General features: G+C 40.6%; 1 protein-coding gene across 7 annotated transcripts in view; it reads left to right on the top strand.

The window, feature by feature from the left end:
- Positions 1-21,967, top strand: part of KDM4B (lysine demethylase 4B) — a 157,257-nt gene that overhangs the window by 62,492 nt on the left and 72,798 nt on the right. For all 7 annotated transcript variants that reach the window (XM_050934416.1, XM_050934417.1, XM_050934418.1 and 4 more), the window contains exons 6-8: positions 8,622-8,671; positions 13,584-13,687; positions 18,719-18,856. In XM_050934416.1, the coding sequence (XP_050790373.1) occupies positions 8,622-8,671; positions 13,584-13,687; positions 18,719-18,856 (292 nt within the window). The remainder of the gene's footprint in view (positions 1-8,621; positions 8,672-13,583; positions 13,688-18,718; positions 18,857-21,967) is intronic.

The following is a 21,967-nucleotide window of genomic DNA, read 5'->3' on the forward strand; positions in this document are numbered from 1 at the left end:
GTTCTATTTTGTTACCGTTCCTTATTTCAGTAATTATATCTTGTTAAACTGTGTGGGGCCTATTTGTCCAGACCTTGTGCAGACACTGTGAAATTAACTTTCTTACCCTCCAACATGAGTTGTACTGAAGTGACACTTTGAAAAGCCTTGCAGTTGAACCTCCTGCCTGTGGTGCCCATTCTGTTGAAGTAAAAAGGGGCATGAAGATTTAGTAAGGTAATTGATGCTTAATTGCTTGATGTTGAAGGGAGACTGGAAATCTGACATGCTGTGGGAGTAGATGAGGTATGGTATCTAATCTACCTGATATTTTGCATCTATAAGAGGTACAACTGTATCAAGAAAAGGTCTGGAAGCTTCAAAAGAAGCTTGGATGGAGGGAAGAGATGGCCTGGTGCTCTGTAGAAGCTAGGGAATTGCTTCAAGTGGAAGCAGTTAAGTTTAAAGAGGGAGACCCCAGTGGAGAGGGCATGAACAGGCTGAGTGCCTGAGGCAGCTATGTTCTGATGTGGAGAAGTTTTTAATAGCTTGCAGTGACTGGGAACAAGAAAAAATTAAAATTTCTTCCTTTTCCCCCTGCCCCTAAGCAGCAGCCTTGAGGGTAGAATATAGGCTAGATTGGAAAGTCCCTTTAGGAACACCTACCTGATGCTAGAAGTAAAAGTGAATCCCCTGCTGATATCTTCTAATGGCTTCTGAACTGGTCCTTGTACCCCAAAATGGTTGGTCTATGCCTGTTTCCTGACACATGCATTTAATTTTTAATTTGCAAGGCATTTGCTTATTTATTTTCCTTGTTCCTGATGATAATTCTAAGCCATTAGAGGGGAAAATTGTATTCAAAAATGCAGTTTCACACTTTATTTGTTTGATGATTTAGAGTGATAGAAAACAGCACATTTCCTGGCTTTTATAGTATGATAATTATTCACATCCATCAAGCCATTCCAGGGGAATAAACAAAACACTAAGAAAATTACACTATTAATAGCATCCTCCATCGCAAATATATGCAGGATCTTTTTCATGCTTTCATCTTAAGGATAGAAAGGGGGTTGTCCAGTTAAACTCTCTCTCTAAAGGGGGAAAAAATCCACCTCTCTGTGGAAATGACTGTCTAACACAACTTCAGCATTTGATTGAGCACCTTCTGAACCTGAGATCCTGAATTTTTTTGTCAATAAATGAGACCAGAATCAGGTTTTGGAGAGACCCTATGACTCTGAAGACCACATTAGAAAGAGCTTTAATAAAATATTCTGGAATCCTGAAGCAATGGTTGGGAGGAGATCTCTCTCATCTTGCTGCACTGGGTAAAACTGAGACCATTTCAGTGATCCCTTTTGAGTCCCCTCAGATGTCTTCTCAATAGCAGAATCAGTCTGTAAAAAGGGATTGTTCTTATTGAGGGTTATTAAAATAGTTTATCTGCCACCATCCCTTCTGTTTAGTTTTGAAGCTGTTCAGTGCAGAGTGGAAAATCCTTGCTCCCTAATCTGTAATGGTTCAGTGTAGCATCATATCAAGGTTAGATCAACGTTAGGCTGATTGTTCCCTTACCTTTTGGTTGTACTCAGTGTGAGCTATTCGCAATGCTGCTTCTGTCAATAGTGAAGCATCAGATAATTGTCAAGAATGATACTTCCTGCTGATTATAGCTCAGCTCAGGATCCTTTCAGGATACCAGAGATTCTTTTGGTCAGATAAAGTAAAAATCTCAGTACCTGACTGATGAAGTGGGCTTTATCTGAGCATAAGCCTTCATGAGCTAAATTTGTTAGTCTGTAAGGTGCCACAAGTACTCCTTGTTCTTTTTGTCTTCCCCTTGTAAATCTGCTTTTTGTCTATCTGTCTGATTTTTTAAAATAAATTCAGCGATGTTCATAACTAGAGGGGTAGAAAAAATACTCAGGAGGAGAGAATTACACTGCATAGTGAACTGGAGAGATCAGAACAGTGAGAGCTGCAAACGACAAGGAAAGAGTCAGTACTAACAACTGTAAATACTTATCAGTGAAGGAAAATAAACAGTACAGATACAAAATAGTGAAGTTTTCACCAAGCAGCTATAACCATTGCTTTAAAGCAGGTTTATTTTGATCTTCTTTACTTATGACTGCACGCTATTTTTAATTTTCCCTGTAACTTGGCGCTACAGTTGCTAGAGGAAAGGTGTGGGATTGTGAGACGCATAACAAGTCAAAAGGGTAAGGTGAAACTTAGGCTTTGTCTACACTGCCAAGTTGTCGACACAACTTTTGTCTTTCACAGGAGCTTAAAAAAGCCTCCCCACTCCCGGAAAGACACAAGTTTTTTGCTGTGTGAATGCGGCTTTGTTGGCAGGAGTGCTCTCCTGCCAACAAACTGAATGCCGCTTGCGGGGGAGGAAGTATTTTGTCCGCGAAAGTGATGACAAAGTGCTGACGTGCGTTTACACACTCTGACTTTTAGCGACAAGACTGTGTCGACACAGCCCTGTCCTTAAGTCCCTTGGGGCAGGGAATATATCTCTTGTGTGTTCAAGACCTTGTACAATGGGGTTCTGGTCTCTGATGGGGCCTGTAGGCATTATAACAATACAAATAGTAAGCTCTAAGGAAGAATAGGCAATAACTACAACTCCAGAGATATTTACATAAAAAAGGAACCTATATGTACAAGAAAACTACTAAAATTTGTTTCAAAACTTCAGAGACTAGACAGTTCAGAGGAATGGTAATGGGTAGAATCTTGTATCTCAGGGTGAGCAGTGAAATGCTGCTCCAGGCCAATGGGAGCTGCAGGAACCGGTGCGGGCCAAGGGACGTACTGGCCACCTCTTTCAGCAGCTCCCATTGGCCTGGAGCAGGGAACCGCAGCCACTGGGAGCCGCGATCGGCTGGACCTGTGGACATGGCAGGTAAACAAACTGGTCCGGTCTGCCAGAGGCTTTCCCTACACAAGTGGCACAACAAGTTTGGGAAACACTGATCCAGAGAATTATAATCCAGTCAGCCTGACTTTGATACTGGGAAAGATACTGGAACAAGTTTTTAAAAAATCAATTTGTAAGCGCTTTGAGAATAATAGGGTTATAAGTAATAGCCAGCGTTGATTTTAAGAGCAAATCATGCCAAACCAACCTAATTTCCACCTTTGACAGGGTTACTGGCCTAGTGGATGGGGAGGGAGGGAACCTCTAGACACAATATATCTTTATTTTTAGTAAGACTTTAAACATTCTTATAACAAACTTGTGAAATGTGACCTAGATGAAATTATTGTAAGGCGGGTGCAGAACTTATTGAAAGAGTGTAGTCAGAGGAGTTATCAATGGTTTGCTGTCAAAACTGGGGGATACATCTAGTGAGGTCCCACAGGATCTATCCAGTACTATTCTGTGTTTTGATTAATGACTTGGATAAAGGAGTCAAGAGTGTCCTCGTAAAATTTGCAGATGACACCAAACTAGGAGGGGTTGCTAGGACTTCACAGGACAGGATTAGAATTCGAAATGACCATCACAAATTGGAAAATTGGTCTGATATGAACTAGATGAAATGCAAATAAAAAACAAAATACTACATTTAGGAAGGAAAATCAAATGAACAACTATAAAATTGGGAATAACTGTCTAGGCGGTAGTACTGCTGAAGGGAGTGTGGAGGTTATAGTGGATCACAAATAGAATATGAGCTAACAATGTGGTGCAGTTGTGAAGTCTATTATCATTCTCGGGTGTATTAATAGGATTGTTGTATATAAGACCACAGGGGGTAATTGACCTGCTGTACTCAGCAATGCTGAGGGCTCATCTGGAGTGTTGTACCATTCTTTAAGAAAGATCTGGAGTTTGTCCGGCTTGTCCACAGGAGAGCAACACAAATGATAAAAGATTTAGAAAACTTGCCCTATGGTAAAAGATTTTAAAAACTGCATGTTTAGTCTTGAGAAAAGACGAGTGAAGTGTGACCTGAAAAAAGTCTTCATATATGTTAAGGGCTGTTATAAAGATGATGGTGATCATGTCCACTGAAGGTAGGACAAGAAATAATAGGATTACTTTGCATCAAGGGAGATTTAAGTTAGATATTAGAAAAATTTTTCTAACTATATGGATAGTGAAACAATGGAATATGCTTCCAAGAGAGGTTGTGGAATCCCTGTCATCAAGAGGTTTTTAAGAACAGGTTAGACAGACACCTGTCAGGGATGGTCTAGGTCCTGCCTGTGCATGGGGCTGGACTAGATGATCTTTCAAGATCCCTTTCAGCCCTACATTTCTATGATTCTGTTAGATTGCACACTGCTTTTAAGGGGACCAGTTCCCTTAATTGTCAGTGCAGGACTTTATCTGTTGACAAATCTTATTCCTGAAAGAAGCACATATTCAGAGCTCCAACAGTTTATTTGGTGTTACTTTTGATTAGAGGATTTTGAGAGACCCTTCCTGTCTGTCTTTAAGAAGCTCTCTTGCTGTCTGCATCTACCCATAATAGAATTGGCTAGTTCAGTGGCCAGAAGAGGCATGTAATTTCAACTCATGATTGGTATGTGTGGCTTGCAGAGGAAGACATAGGTTGCCCTCCATTTCATTAAGGGAATGGAATTTACCCTGTTCTGGGAAAGGTCTAGACACAAAGACATTATGCTAAGTACACTTACTTATTTTCATATCTTCAGTGAGAGTTGCTTTAGGACCCACAAGTTGCCAACATAAAAAAACAGGCCCTTTTTGGTCTGAATAAATGGCCATCTCTTATTGTTAACCTGTGTGCCCTACAGGATGTTTCTATAGAGAGGTGGAGGCAACTGATCCGCCAAAGCAGAAAACTAGAGAGATGATAGTGTTATCTCTCAAAACTTGCTGCGACCAGTTATTGGTCGGATGAATAAATCCTGCAGTGCTGAAGGGGTTTTGGAGCAGCAAGCAGAAGCTGTGGCTGTGTCTACACTTAAAACCGTACAGCAGCAGCACTGTAGCTGCACTGCTGTAGCACTTTAGTATAGACACTTAGGCTGTGTCTGCACTACAGCCAGGATTGAGGCTCTGAGATGGATCCACCGGTGGTCGTTTTAGCGGGTCTAGTGAAGACCTGCCAAATCGACAGCAGATTGCTCTCCAGTCGAACTCTGTCCTCTACCCCCAACAAGAGTGAGGTAAGTCGATGGGAGGGTTTCTTCTGTCGACCGCCCGCAGTGTACACTTTGCAGTAACTCTACCTAAGTTATATCGACTCCATCTGCGTAGCGTAGGTCGACTTATTGCAATGGTGTAGACAAAGCCTTATTACAGCAATGGGAAGGTAGGTAATCTACCTCCCCAAGAGGCTGTAGCTAGGTTGATGGAAAAATTCTTCCATTGACCCAGTTCTGTCTACAGCGGGGGTTACGTTAGCTTAACTTCGTCTCTCAGGGGGTGGACTTTTCACATCCCTGAGAGAGACCAGCATGCCAACGTAACTTTTCAGTGTAGACCAGCCTTATGTTTCTGGGCAGTTGACATCTCCCTTTGTTTTGATTTGTTTTGACACCTCATCCTGAGGTTAATGAATTAGTATTTTGATTTTCATGACATTTTGATGTTTTAACCTGAAGACAAACATCAAAGTTATCTGTCTCTCAGCATGAGAACTAGAGTGCTTTAAATGTGAAATTACATTACTGTTTAGCACTAAGTAGAAATCTCCAAGTGTTAAAGTGGTGCATGTGCCATGAGGAAGAGGATCATGTACAGAAAGTAATCCTGTTGTACCTGCAGAGATGGTGTATAGTAAAGCATCTGTCTTGGAAATTAAAAATGTTTTGTTGTTGAGCAGAGTCCAAGCTATGGGTACAGTACCTGAAAGAGGTTACAGCAGCTGCTATTGAACGGTAGTGTTTTTTTTTTCCAGCTACTTCTGTCAAAGATTTTATCCCTAAAGCAATCGCCATTTTTCATAGTGCTAGCTACGTGAATGCAGGAGGATAATGCCATTATTAGACCATCTATGATAGCCAGACCGTACACTGTTATAATTACAGTAATTCTTTTGATTGTGGCAATTTCTAATCTTTCTGTCACCTCCTTTTTCTTCTGCCTTTTGATTGATAATTTCATATCTGATCTTATAGGCTTTGTTAGCTCAAATCTACACAGTACTTACATTGAAAGGAAAAGTTTTCCTCCTTTTTGGTCTTAAAACAGAGTTGGCCAGATTCCTGCTACAAACACATCAGTGCAACCCTATTGAATTCATTGGGATTGTGTTGGATGTAACTGAAGGCAAAATTTAGCCTACTTTTAATTCCACTCTGTGACTGATTTTGTTGCTTGCCAAGAGTAAATCTGTAAGATGGCCCAGCACCTCTTCTTTGCAGTAGTCTGATCAGGATCAGGACTGGTGCTAGGGGTTTGAGCGCCCTAGGCGTACGGCCATTTCGCCGCCCCGCGTGCTGGTCCCCCGGCTCCGCAGTCCTGCCTGCGGACGGTCGGCTGCTCCCACGGCTCCGGTGGAGCTGCCGCAGGCGTGCCTGCGGGAGGCCCACTGCAGCCGTGCGAGCAGCTGACCGTCTGCAGGCACGATTGCGGCAGCTCCACCGGAGCCGCGGACCAGCGGACCCTCCGCAGGCACCACTGCGGCAGCTCCACCGGAGCTGCCTGCCGTCCCCTAATAATGCTGGCGCCCTAGGCGATTGCCTAAGCCGCCTAAATGCAAGTGCCGGCCCTGATCAGAATAAAAAGTTTTTTATAAATTTTGAACCAATTATTGCACTGTGTGCTCCTGCGAGTTTTGTGGTGGTGGCGGCGGGATGTTGACCTATAGATTTTTACACTAGTTTTTTGAGCACACTGGAAATTCAGTTCTCCTGTATTCCTATCTAAGCAACCCTTATTCAGGCTCTCCATGGACTCAGCTCAGCTTCTTGCAGTCTGCAGTTTCAGATAACAGAACGACCATGTGTCAATGTATTAAACTTTTAACATCCTCTGGATTCAATTAATCTTATCTTTACAACTCCCAGTTACAGGCACTAATTAAGTGAAAGTAGCATTGTAGACTGGGGATATTACATTAATCAGCAGCAGCCTTGTAGACATAAATTAGTTCTTTCCCAATCCTTCATTGTTTTCCCAGAAGAAATGGAATGTTTCATTTCCCATATTTAAGGGACATTAATCCCACAAAGGAGTTTTGGATTAGGATTATTTTTATCACTTTTATGTAAGTGATAAATGGCCATTTAAAAATAAAAGCTACTAGCTTTATCCAAGACAAATGAAATTGTTTGATAATTACACAATTTAAAGTGCTGTCAAAAGGTACTGGGAGCACATTAATATCTTATTATGTAACATTAAATGCTGCATGGTGTTTTTCTTGTTGTATTTATTTTATTTATTTTTAAAGCTGCTAGTTTAAATCAGCTTAGAGGCTAAATCTTGAAGCACTGCCTGTTATCCTCCCTCCATTAGATCATGCACCTCCAGATTGCTATATGTGGAAATTCACTTTGGTTTCATACAAAGGGAGTTTGAAATATAACTTTCCCCCTGTTATTCTTTGCAGTCTGGATATATGACTCTTAGAACTGAGGAACAATATGAAGGGGACTGGCCTCTAGAAGAAATGTAGACTTTCTAATGTAATTGAGAGTCCTCATAATAGGTAGAGCTGGTAGCACTGCTTAGTAGGATTGCCCAACTCTTCCTATCATAGGACGCAGTTTTCAGTTGCCTATAATTTTGCCAAGATTTAACCAGCATAGGCAACTGAAATTGTGGCACTTCATGATTTCTAAATGATTGACTTTGTGACTGTGACCTTAATGTTCTTTTAATGTTTTTGGTGGTAGTTCAGATATTAAGAATCTATTGTGGCCCTCTCTGCCCCTTTCCCAAGAGATAAGATAGATTCTGCATCTTTGCAAAGAGAGGAGAGGCCCATTTCTAGCTTTGTGTAGCCCATTGATGATATTTGGCTAAGGAACAGGTACTTAGAACTGAACCATCCTCTCTTCTGTTTGAACAGAGGATTTTGTAACTCTTGGGACAATCTCTCAGATCAAAAATAAGCATATAAATTACTGGACTTCTGTCCCATATGTTCTGCTGAGCTTTTGCCTATGTTGAGTGCCTAGATACTACTTCGATAAAGGCCATATACATTCATAAAGTAGAGATTTAGCCTAGAGCTTCTTATCAGTTAAGTTCAATTTTATCTTGTATGCAACTTTTCTACCAAAGAAAATTTAATTCATTCTCCATACGTGTTTACTCCTGAGCTTTGCTGCATTGTATCACCATTTTACCTCATTAAATCTCTTTTAAAACCTTTCTCTTCTAGTTTATGAATCACTCTCTGTGACATGTTATGATGCTACATAATAATACTGCAGAAAAAAAGAACTCGTATAAAGTTGCCAAGAACTTCAGCTCCTTCAGTTACAATCTAGCTTTCCTCCTAGAATTGTATTCATGTTTTTATCAATACCTTTCACACTTCTACATTTTTTTGTTTGTATGTCCTCCTTTCGTTTGCAGATTGGGGCTGAACTGTAGTAGGGATGACATTTGCCCCATCTGGTTCCATTTTGAGGCTGTATTCTTGATTTGAGATATGGCATTTATTTTCCTGACAAGTGTTTTGTTTTTTCCCTAGGTATGCCATACCACCAGAACACGGCAAGCGATTGGAACGCCTGGCAAAAGGTAAGCTTTAGCTGCTGCTTTGTTAATGTTGCTGTTGCTGAGACTGAGTATAATTTAGAGCTGCTCAATGAATTTGCATTGGCTGTACTAGACCCAGAGTCATGGCTGTTGAGGGCTGAAACCTTGTTGTCTCATCACTATTTCTGTAAACAGTAAATACTGGTGCAGCTGGCTTTTCATGGCTACACTCTCCTGACCTACCAAGGCCAGACTAAAACTGATGAAAAAAACTTTCATTTTGAGCTTTTGAGACCAAACCATTCTGTTGTCCTGGGCATGAATTTCAGTCAGAAACCCATCTTGCATCTCCATGTGCAATTGATACCATGTTAAAGCCTGCCTCGGTGAGATGAGAGCTCTACTGATCCCTTTATGTGGAGGACCATCACTAGAGCATCTATGGCAGCTTGCCTTCCCCTACTGCTGAAGGAGAGTATTGTAGTATTTTTTTAGCGGCCCTCATAAGTCTGTTAAATACAAACTGCATTTGTATGGATTGTTGCGGAGCATTTTTAATTTTAAAAAAGTGCTTACAAACTCAGTAATGGTGGATACAGGGGCTATAATTATTGGAGTTCTCTCCATGATGTATGTAATGACACGCATACTCTCTTTGGTGGCATTCATGTTACTAGAGGGCTGTTTACTGGATAGATTGTGTCTCTCCTTATAATAAACTTCATCTTAAAAAATAAAAAGATACGGGGACACAACCATGGCTAACTGCAACAACGGAGTACGCTCTTCCTGAGTGGGCTGTGGTCTAGAGCCAGTTATTTTCATCTGATCAAAAATAAGGGAACAGAAGGGGGAAGAGTAGCAAGGAATAGGGTTTGATATAGCCGAGTGATATTCAGGTATAAGTTTTCTCCAGTGCATTGTGGAGTCAGAGCTCATACATCGACAGAGCTGGGTCCCACTAACTAAGCACTGTATCCTTTCAATTTAATAGGTCTTTCCCAGCCAAGTATCACATAGTAACCTTATGCCTAATACCATGAAAAGAGTTCCCTTCATGTTCTGCTCTTAAATGTGTACTCTAGTCCTCCCAGTAACAGTTCATTCAGTTTTCCACTCTTTTTAGAATCATTTAAAAGAGAAAGGTAGAACAGATGAGAAATGTTGGACAGTTTAATATGTAAAGAAAAGAGGACATGTAACAGTGATGTCTGCAACGTGGTCACAGAATTCTTAAAGGGTAGCATCCTATCACATTTACTCTGTATGACTTAGATCTGAAAGGCCTTTGCTGATGCAATCCCATATTCCTTTTACCACTCCCTTCTATATAACCTTGAAGAGTTCCTGTGAGAGAATTTTGTGTGCCTTTTCTGTGATCATGAGAGCCTGTGAATCAGCAGGTCAAATCTGACATCCCTCACATTGCCACTGGATCACAAAAGCATCTTCCCTATTCTCTCAGCTCCACTGATTCAGATACAATGGTTTATAGGTTTAACCCAGATCTTCTCTATATCCCTCCAAACCAGGAATTACCCCATTTTCAGGGCTTGCCCTGGAATCTCTGTGTTTTACAGGAATGGATGTCTTATCTTGTTAGATTCCATAACCTGCAGACTTCAGACATCTAAAGAGCTGCCTGCCAACTGAGCCAGTGAAATTGACAACAGGCTGCCTGGGTGCATATGCATATCCAAGGTCCATTTCCAACCAAGCCTATTGTACTTTGCTGGCCTCCCAGAGAGCCTCTCGCCCTCAGCTGCTAAAACACTATTGTGTATACACACCTGCCTGACACGCCACCAAGGTCGGCCCATGTGCTGCTATCCACCTCCAGTGTATTATGGCACCAGCACCTCACTGGTGTGGATAAATCATTGCATCGCCATTTTGAGAGGTAATAATGGTGTGGATTTTAAATGGGAGAAGACTAGCATGGGAAGATCCTCTGTTTTGGTGACTGGCTCCAGAAAGGATATTTATACTTTTTCTTTTTTTTTTTTTCCTTCCATGGAGTTCTATCTCTTTGTACTTACAAATATTATAGGCACACATGACTCTGGACCCAAGTAGGGAGTCAGTACCAACCAAAGTCCCTGCTCTGGAATTACTAACTAAAAACCAAATCTCCCATTTATTGAGGCAAGCTTTCAGCTACAGATTTCAAGCAGTCATTATCCTATAGATGTGTCTCCCTTGTTCAGTCATTATGCAAAAGAGGGTGGGGAAAAAAGACAGTCTGGAAAACTATTTTTTCCATTCAATTTTTAATCTGGTGCTAACCACCAGAATACACTTATAATATTAACATTTCTCACTGATAGTCCTACCATTTTTACTGATCATGTCCTACCGCAAAAAGCCAATCATGGGTCAAGACTAGTCTAAATGTGTATGGGCTTCCCAGGGGAAGGGAGTCTTGTTCTCTTGGCTTTTAAGAGCCATGTACACCAATGACACTATATAAACAGAGATAACATGTTGAAAACTACTACCTGAGAAATTAGGGCTTTAAAGCAATTATGGATCATACAATTTTTTGTCTGTGATCATATGTCAGGTTTCCTAGAAACTACCATTTCAGCCATCAAAAAACAAAACAAAAAAAAGCCCATAAATACAGATGTCATATAGAAATAGAATTTTATACCAGATTAAAAAAAGTGAAGGGATATTTTCAAATTCTCTTTTGTAATACACTTTTTACTGACAGTGAGACAAAAACCAATTATATATTGCTAATGACCTGGTCTTTCTTTTTGGACTCCCCCATTTCCCACCCACACCATCCCTTTAGTTCAGAAAAGAATGTCACTTTTTAAACATCTCCCCTTTTCCCCCCACTGGTGTGTCAATGGACTGTATTATGGAGATGTTTGGTACAGTGAAATGAGTTTGCAATTAATATGGAAAATGAATAGCTGAGCTGTAAATGGGCTCTCTGGGAGAGTTGTGGAGCCCTTGGAGAGAACGTTAATATGTTGCCACATTATTGGTGCTAATCACTTAAAATGTGCTCCTTTATTAGTAGCTTTAATGAGAGCCACTTAAACTGTGCATTAAAAAGAGGAACTGCAGAGAGGGACGACAAACTGGGTGGCAGGCAGTCATAATTCTAATTGAAATGCTTTTAGTATTTAAAAAAAAAAAAAAGGGTTGTCAGAATCCAGTAATCCTTTGCACTTTCTAAAACGTCCTCCAGTACATGCCATCAATTTAGTTTTGTTTCCAGGGCTCAGGTTATATTCCTTCTTCCCTCCCATGGTGTTTTTTTTTTCCCTTCCACCCCTAATTTGGATTGGTTTAATCAGCCATCTGCAATAGGAAACATTATCTAGAACAGAGGTTCTCAAACTTGGGGGTGGGCTCCCCTGGAAGCACGAAATGTATTCTGAAGGGGACGCGAGATGCTTTAGGGGGAAAAATAAAAACCTTACTGCTGTGCACATTTTACCCACAGCAGTGAATAACTAGCAAAGCTGATTCCTCCAGACATACCAGGTCCTCAGATGGTGCTGTGCATTTGACTGTTAAGTTTGCCTAGCATTATGCAAAGTCATTGCTGTGTGTGTGTTAATCCATTTGCTACAACATGGTGTGCACTTCATTGTAAGCGCCGACCACAATCACCGTTTTTTGTTTTTGCTCTTATTACAATGGATTGTTGGTTCTCTTTGAACCAATGCTTTGCTGTTTTTAATATTTAGTGAGAGTTGCATGTTTTTTATTGGTATATGTACTTGTGTGGCAGGAGAGATGAAGGCGTAAAGTACTACAGGTGCAAAGAAGGGGTGTGTGTGAACAAATAAGTTTTTGAGGACAATGCAGTAGTGTTGGAAGTCCAGGAGGGTAAAGGGCGGGCACATCAGTAGAAGACCAAGCTTTACTGAGGCTTGTAATTTTTTATATTGTTAGTGCCTGAAGGCCTCAGTGAGGATTGGGGTCTCCCATCGTGCTAGGTGCTATAAAAACATTAGGTAATATGGTCCCTGCCCTGAAGGGCTTAAGACAATTTAAGACGAATGTGTGTGACAAGCACTAAGAGGGAGGATGAGGGTAACACTAATAAAATACACTGGACAGTTGTTAAATTTGTGGGGTTTTGTTTCTCTGTTTACCCCTGCCCTAGGCATCATTCTGAAGTACAGCAATTACTGCCATATGTGACCTTGGGCAAGTCACTTTGCCTCTGTGCCTCAGTTCCCCATTTGTAAAATAGAGATTATAGCACTTTCCTCCCCCACAGGGGTGCTGTGAAGTTAAACCCATTAAAGATTGTGAGGCACTCCGATACTACGGTGATTGGGGGGGCCATATAAGGTAGACAACTTCTAAGAGTGAGGATGAACCTTTTGTTCTAGACACTGTATTATTGGAAATGGGAGTATGTGTAGGCACTGACCAGACAGTATTTGTAAGAGATCCTAGTTTTTAATCACTTTCCTAGGGCTCAGTGTACAATATTTGAGCTGCAAACCTTATTGGCAGTGCTTTGTGGATAACCTGTAGCAGGTTGGAATATCATAAGATCTCAGCCCAGGGAAACCATAGGTTGCAGGGAAGATGGCTGACACTAGAATTTTGAGACCCCTGATCATGTATTTCTGGGGAGCACTGATAAAGCATCAGTATGACGCAAGATGAGGTGTCTTGGGCCTCTTCCTTTCTAGTTTTCAATAGTGTTCAGGAGGCTGGTCTTCTCTTGTGAAAGGGTAATACTTGTTAGACTGCTATTTTAAGACCACTGTTATCCCTGTCACTATTTTTTTAGGCAATGAGGGCATTGCTACTTATCCTGCCACAAACTGCAATTGTATACCTGTTGTTTCAACTGTCTACAAAATGTTTGGGCAGATTAACATTTTGCTGTCTGTTTGCTGGTTAATGGGTATACCTTGCTGGGCAAATCTGCCTGTGGTGATGTTTTGTTTTCCTCTGAATCCCTCTGCAGGATTTTTCCCAGGAAGCTCTCAGGGATGTGATGCCTTCCTTCGCCACAAGATGACCCTCATTTCACCCTCCATCTTGAAGAAATATGGCATCCCATTTGACCGGGTATGTACAGAGGCTGTTTTAAGAGAAGTCTGTAGGTGTGTTGACAGCCTGGGGCTGTTCTCCTCTGCTTAAAGGAACCAGTTTCAGGCCAGGCAATCTGGGGAATAGAATACTTCATTTCTCATGCATTGTTATGTAAAATATATACTATCAGTTAAAACCAGGTGGCTGCTTAAAAATTAGCATTCAGGGCTTGGCTGAACCAATTTTTTGTGAAGTACTTGTAGTATTCGAGTGCCATCTTTCATCTGAGCCTCCCAAAGCATTCTGCCAACATAAACATAAGGGTGGAGGTGGTGGTATGTGTGGGTGCGTCTTATTAATTTTGTCCTTTGCCATCCCCATTTCTGAATGAGAATATTGCCACCATGCGTTCTTCTAAGTAAAGTAAGGATTTTACTAGAGTTAGTGTCTGAGACAGAGTACAGAACTGAGTTGAAAGGCCCCATGATACTTTGAGATGGAATTAATATCCATTTGGAAATAAAAGATCCTGACTCTTGTACAGCGTCAAGACTATGAATTCATTCAATTTGCTGCTCCACAAGCCGCTTCATTTTTCCTAGCGAAAGGCTGTGATGAATGACATTTGAAGTGCAATCATCTGACTTCTCAGATGAACTTGCTGTCAGTGCAGTGGAAGCTTGTGAGATGCAGTGTGACGCTTGTGGTTCAGCATCAGACATTTGACTGGGGCCCAGTTTGCACACACCGATCCATATTACATTGCTGTTCATAAGAGGTCAGCAAACTTGAATCCTTAATGTGTTTTCATACTTTCACTTGTGGAGCTCAACTTTCAAATGGAAGTGCATAAATGCTTGCTTTACACAGCTAAACTCCAGTGGGAGCACCCAAACTTGGGATTTGAATATCCTCTTAAGATGCTCACAGTGTAAATTCACTGTCTTGAGAAAATAGATGGATGGGCTGGAGCAATACGTGGAGAATATGGGAAGTGTCCAAGGGTAATGCATAAGTGACTGTTTGGGGAATTATTTATTCCTTTTGATAAAGGATTTTGGAAATTCACTATCCCTACTGCTTACCTTGAAGTGTGGGGTCCAGAGATCTTCAAAAGAGCACCTAGTTGCTTATTTTGGAGCCTAAATGGCTGTTGAGTTTTGAAAAATCTGGATTTCTCCTTTGCATTCCTTTGCACGCTTGTATTGGTTGAACTCTAAATCTTGCTTCTCACATTATTCTGATATCTTTGAGTTTAGAAGCTCAGATCCCAGTAAACATAATCAGCTGAATTGAGCCTAAAGATTGGTCATTGCTGCATCTCAGAATGGTGATGAAAGTAAAAAATCAGGAACCTCGTACACCTTTTTGACTATCTTCTAGTAAGAGGAATTTGCCACTGTGTCCTTCCAGTGTCATGCTGACCTGCTGCAAAGAAGGAGCAGGAAATGGGGAAACAGTTTCTGATATTTCATTCAGGAAGCCTGCTAGGGCATTGTTTTTACCTCTGTCAAAGTCCAAAACTTAAAGTAAATATAAGAAAATCCCACAAAATTTCAGTTTGTTGCATTTTCCAGGTTATGGTGTCTTCTGCATTGCAAAACTGTTGCAATATGCCTGCTTTTCTCTGTACTTACTGGTTGGTGCAAAAGTCACACTAATGGCTAAAGAATATCTAAGTGAATGGTTTCTGATCAATAACCAAGCAAATATCTAGTGGTGGTCTTGTAAGACAGTTTGTAAAAGAAGGGTGTGTGTGTGTGTGTCTCTTTCTCTCTCTCTCTAAAAACTGGTCCCAAGAAGTGTGTATTGAACAACATGATCCTAGGGATAATATGGAAAGTTATTTCCAATTCACTGCTTGGTGAAAGGGCTTTTCCATCTTCCTAGCTGTTATCCCCTGTCCTCCTCCCCCAAATAATTTGATTTGTGAAGAAAAGAAAATGTGCAAGTGTCCAACAGACAAGGCTTTCTACTGAGTGTATATATAAAAACCAGTGAAATACGAGGGCAGTGTGTCTTGTGCCAGTGTTAGCAGAGTCACTCTGTCATTGAATTCTATTAAAAGCCAAGAGAGACCAGCATAAAGAACAGCACCGTTTTGAGGACCGAACTCTCCCTTTAAAGAAGGGGAGGATTTTGAACGACCTATATCTCAGAGATCTGGCACAGCTTCCCTTCTCCTTCTATGACTGAGGCACTCACTGAAAGGCCCTTAAGAGTGAAGAGGGGGGGAGGACCTTTTTAGTGTGAGCAGCCCCCCTCTGGATGAATTCTAACCAGAAGTAGCAGCTTCAAATACAGTATTTTACAGGGACAGACAAATATTTTTTCTCTTCTTCTAAAAATACAGGCAGGATCCCTTCATCTAAATTCCTGGCAGACTTCAAACAAGTGAATACACACACATTTATAAATCTCTGTAATGGTATTTACTTCTGGAAAAAAAGCAGATCAATACCAGAGCTTTTTAATAATTAAAAATGTGTATTTCTGTAATCCCCTATTGATTTCTCCATTTATTCTGCAAGCTCTTGCAGAAGTCAGTAAATTCAGGGCTTTCTCCATGAGTGGCAGTTTGTGCTGGCTTTCCCTCAATAGTTATTACTTTTCTACATGGCCTATCCATCATCTTGAGTGCTTTCTAATTTATTGTTGGGATAATGTTGACAGCGGTGACATGGAGGACATACACTGTGGGCTTGAAATGAAGACACCAGGATGTAGATTTTCTGACAGGAACATAATCTTTCCGCCTTCTTAATTTAGCAATCTTCAGCTTTACCTTGATTTATGAAGGGGCTGGTTGGTAGGATGCTGCATGAAGCTGGGTAGAGACTGGACTTGAGTTTCTCTCACCCAGAAAACCCACAGAATCCTCTTGGAACAGCTTTTGCTGTAATAGTCTTTCTTTATTCTGATGCAATTAACAGTATTGAAAAGACAAGAAGGGGTTAGTATTTCAGTTCTAATAATGAGGCAATTCTGAGTTTGCACAGAAGTGGGAAATTTTCTTTAAAATTACCTTTTTGAATCCTTCCACAGACATTGATCCAGGTCTGTCCCTCTCTGATACTTCTCTAATTTAGTTCCCTCATAGGCATTGTCTGTGTCCTACATCGAGTGAGCTGAGAAGAATAAAAACCCTTACATAAAATACACAGGAAGAGACATACAGTGCTGCTTGCAATATGAATGTGCAGCATATAACTCTTGTTTGATGGTGAGGGTCCTATACAGATGACAGCCTTTAAGTACCAGTGTTCTGCAGTATGCTGCTGGAATGCAGTTTAGTCCAGATTGGACACTTTGATCTCCCAGTGATCTGAAGAAGGCAAGCAGTTTGAACATTGTCTTTTTAAACTTCTTTCCTCCACCTCCTTTCTGGCTGATGCCTCATTTGTTTAATGTGTGGTGGATTAAGTTTTGAGGTGCAGTAGCTCTTAGTTTGAAAGGATGTTTGCATTGTTCATTGAGACAACCAGAAAGACCATTTTGAGTAGGGCTTTGCTAAGTAAGCCTTAAAGAAAGGAATGAATTGGGAATCTGCAACAGAGGGAATATTTTCTTTGTCCAGCTTTTCAAACATAAGTGTTTGTAGAACCTGGCTGACTTTAGCACCCCCTCTCCCATCCCCTCTTTTTCCTGTTTGATATTTCATGATTGTGTTGAAACTCATATGAAGCCTCAAAAGGTTGAATTTTTTTTTTACTTGCAATCTTTTACTATCCGGGCATATTTTAGTATGGCTCAAAGTTCCTAGAATCCTTTTTAGGCTGTGAACTAATGAATTCCTCTTGATAGGAAGTATCTTGAGTATAACTGATAGCCATATAACTACTCGTATAGTAAAGGATCAGCCAACACTTTTTGTATTAAAAAGACAGTGTCAGATCAAATTTTGCCTCTTTCTCAATCTTTAAGATGGAGTTGCTACCACCGACCTTCCTGAGATGTTGTATTAATGTAAAAGCACTGATCTAGTAAAAGCACTGATCTAGTGCTAAGTATCTTTAGAATATAAATCTGATCAGCCAGATTTTCAACACTTCCTTACCCCCCTGTAATTTTAAATCACTAGTTTTTTTGGGCACCATGTAATTTTGAGTGTTTTCTGACTGCAGGTATCATCTCTAAAGCTTTTTGTTCTGTGACTTTTAAGCTTCCTTCAGTTCCTTAAGTCAATAGTGTACATAGATGAAATTAAAAACAAAATACACATTAATAAGTAAGTAAATAATAGAGTATCATTTTTTCTATTATTTGGCTTGTTATGCATGTACAGCTAAGAATGAGGCTAATGTGTTGGGGGGAGTGAATGATGTGAATTAGTTTAAAGCTAAGCTACATGAAAGGTAGGTTCATTTCCAAGTGGAAGCAGTAACGTTATGGGCATGTTTGGGAGGAAAATACAGATTTGCCTAATCCTTCTAACATGGCTAGACAACTAGAGATGATGCACTTGGTGCTACGATTAGCCAAACTACTCACTGTTATTGGGGATGCTAGACCCTGGGACCAATTTTATAATCTTAAACTCTACCCTGAGAGTCAGGTGGTGGTGTTTAAACTGAATGGTTTAAAGTGACAAGGATTCAGAGCTCCCTGACAGCTACTATCCATTTTAACATCCTTTTCTATGGAAGTATTTTAATCTCTGTAAAAACAATACAATGAGGTTAGTTGTACCTTTTACCCAAGATTCTGCTCCTCCATCTACCAGGATTAACTATTTATAAGCATGGATGATGACACTGTGTGTAGGCAGCTAGTTAGTGTGGCTAGGCTCTGTGCCAACTTCCTTTCTTCTTCCGTCAGTCTACCAATGCCTATTTGTATCTTCAGCAGGAACACCCGTTGACCTTTCAGTTCTCTGTTTGCTACTTTAGAATAAAAGTTTTAGTTTTTGTTTGTCACACAAACAAATACTCCATAGGTGCTGGATCGAGACAAAGTTGACTTTTCACAGTTTTCCTTAAGTTTGTAACCCTGCTCTCAAACCACGAGGCCACCAGATATCCCCCAAGGGATCTCAGTTTTATCTCTTTCTCCTTTATTTTTTCTCAGATCACCCAAGAGGCTGGAGAGTTTATGATCACATTTCCTTACGGCTACCATGCGGGATTCAACCACGGCTTCAACTGCGCTGAGTCCACCAACTTTGCCACATTGCGGTGGATTGACTATGGCAAAATGGCTACACAAGTAAGTGTCTTTGTTTGGATGAGTGGGTTCTTACTACCTTTTAGCTGATTTAAATACAAATGAATGTGGAAGTGCCCATTAAGATACACACAAGAATGAAAATATCATCTAGCTGAGAACATATACTCTCCACATACCAGTTAAGTGTTCTGTTCTTGTTGTTGCCTTTGATTGTCCTCCGCTGTAACTGAACAGTTCAATAACTAGGAAGGGGAAGAAAAGACTTGCAAAATAGGAGCCGGGGTAGGATGAGAGAGGATTTTAATTAATCCCTAAGTCCTAGTTCTTGAATGCGAGATGTGCGTTGCATTCTGTGGAGAATGATGCTTTGGTACATGTGTCTTTATGGGAGGTTGGTAAGAGACATTTTAATAGGTTTGGTAGCTTTGTGCTGCACCCCAGCTAAGTTTCATAGGGAACAAATTATCCCAGAATAGTCTGTGACTGCTGCATTTTAATACTATGTACCCAAACGCATAATAAATAAATAGAGTTTTATGTAGCCATTTAACCCTGAACACAAATGGACAAGTGACCTTCTGAAAATGACTCAATTTCTGTAATTCGCTCCTGAATACTTGAAAACACCCTTTGCTTACTCTTTATCTCATTTAGAATCAACTGAAGTGCTGCAGCTGTTGGTTCCTGGGACAAAACTGTGTCGGGAAAGCTGCAGGGTGTCTTCAGTGGAAGGTCTTTTCCTGTGTAACTTGTTCCCTTTGACAGCGCACCAGAATTAGAGCTGGTGGCCTTCAGGGTGCAGTATATGGAGCATTTGTGTTGATACTCATTTATCTGAGTGCTTAGTAATGGCAGAAAGGAAATACCTTCCAAGCTAATGAATAGAGCTAGTGGCTGGCAGAAGTGTTTCAATGTCTCTTCCTGAATGGGTAGTGTTTTTAATGTATTTAGACCATGTGATGTGATGTGCGCAGATGCGGTGGTGCCATGTACAGAGGATGAATAGGGGTGTGTTATTTCTAGTCCTTTTAAGGATCCCCTTCCCACAGGCTATGAAGAAGGACGAATGATTACACAGGTGATGATGGTGCTTTAGTTTGGGGTATTGCCCCAAATGTGCCATGTTCCTTTCCAAACACAGAGGAAAACACAATCTCTGCCCTGGAGTAGCTTACCACAAGCATATCCTTCAGGAAAAGCATAGTTCAGACCCAGGAGGAGATATCTTGAACACTAATGTTCATAATGATGAAAATAATACTTTGTTCCATGGATTGGGTCCTTGAAATGTGCATAGCTTATTTATAGTGAAGGTTCAGTTTGATCCAGAAAAGGTAAGTGTTCACTTTTCCTTAAGAAATGACTTGTGTTTTGTGAGTAAGAGGTGGTGTATGGTTAGTCATAGAAGTTTTTTACCTTCTCTTCATCTCCCCTGGGACATCAGTGTTTTTGACAGCTCTCTCACTTTAACATACCCATCTTCAAGGCATAGTTCCTTCCCAACCAAGTCATCCTCCCAACCAAGTCGGGACATCCTAGACAGGATTCTATTCAGAACTAATCAATGCTGCTCATTTATCACCATGAGTGACTGCCTTTTGAGTGATGGGAGGCACTGCTTTCTCTCTAGAGGCTGGATATGATCTCTCTCCGTAACTCCAATACCAGGCTGTCAAGGAACTTGTGGAATCACAGAAACCATGATATCTTTAAGAAATGTTACTGTTTATCTTCTCTACTTATTTCTTTCATATTGTCATTCTTTATTGGATTCATACCATCTACCCAAATAGAAAGCAAAGCTGCTTGTGAATAACTTCATCCTGAAGAAGCACTTTTCTCTGCTACATCTCCTTCCCCTCCCTGTTCGGTGTTCTGTAAATTTGCTTAAGCAGGCACAGGCATACTGGCTATGACTATCAAATGCCATAATCTTCAGTGTCTGAGCAGCTCATCCTACAGAAAGTATGCCCATCCCTCTAGGCTACTGAAAGGTGAAACGCCTGCCTTGTTTATTTTTTCCAGTAATTTTCAGCCCATGGTCTCAGGGGATCTATTATTAGCTGACAGATTTGACATCTGAACTCTATGCTTGTTCTAAAATAAATTCCCCTTAACTCCACAAACATACATCTTAGCAGGGTATTTTTTTATTGACAGTTTGTAGGAGATGTGAGACCACTTGATGGGAATTCCGCTGAGCGCTGATATAGCTCAGGGCATGAAGAGAATTCATCAGCCAGTGCTGTCCTGTCTTGTCACATTGTGATCAGTGCTTGTTTCTCTCTATCAGTTTGACTCTGCTTTTAGTCTTATAGTGGGAAGGTGGTGAATGAGAACTATAGATGTAGACACACTTATTCAGATTAGGCTGGGATTAGACACCAATGTAATAAACACTAGAAAATATAGTTATTAGCCAAGGGGAAAGGGGTAATTATCATTGAATGAGTGCCACATCAGAACAGATCAATTTTACATCTAGTTTGGTCTCATGTCTCTAGCCATGGTCAATACTAGCTTCTTCAGGAAGAGATTTAAACCTTCAGACTCTGCTTAACCGAGCAATCATATACCATGGGACAAAATTTATTTCTAGCCTCCAACTAGTTTTATGACCTGAAGCATGAATCCTAAACTCACTTTTTGAGACACTACCATTAATTTTCCAAGGAGTGATGATTCTAAATTCACAAAAATATACGCCAAGGAGTTGCAGAGCTTGCTGTTTTGTTACCAGATGGGCCAGGTCTTGAAACTATTAGTACAGTTGCCAGTTGGCCATTGCTCTGGAAGGAATGTTAGAAGGAGGTTCTGGCAGTATTGACTGGACCGTAGCTAGCCACTTAATATACTTTAATTTCATTCTTTAATCTTTTATATGCAATTAAACCAAATCTATACTGAAATAATACCCAGCAAACCTCTTCCAGTGCAAAGTAAGATAATGGGCTGTCTTAAAGCTACAAAAGCCATGAAATTCATAATAGTATTGGCTGTCCCACCTTTAACTAGCTCCTTTTGTGTCTGTGCACAGATGGAATAGGGATTGGCCAGTATGTCATAAACTCTTCTCTGGAGGAGAGTGCATCAGTTAAAAAAAATTAAAAACTTACCCCCCTCATGGCTATGTAGAAGACTTTCTCATAG

This window comes from Gopherus flavomarginatus, chromosome 24, assembly GCF_025201925.1.
Source record: "Gopherus flavomarginatus isolate rGopFla2 chromosome 24, rGopFla2.mat.asm, whole genome shotgun sequence".
NCBI classification, from domain to species: Eukaryota; Metazoa; Chordata; order Testudines; family Testudinidae; genus Gopherus; species Gopherus flavomarginatus.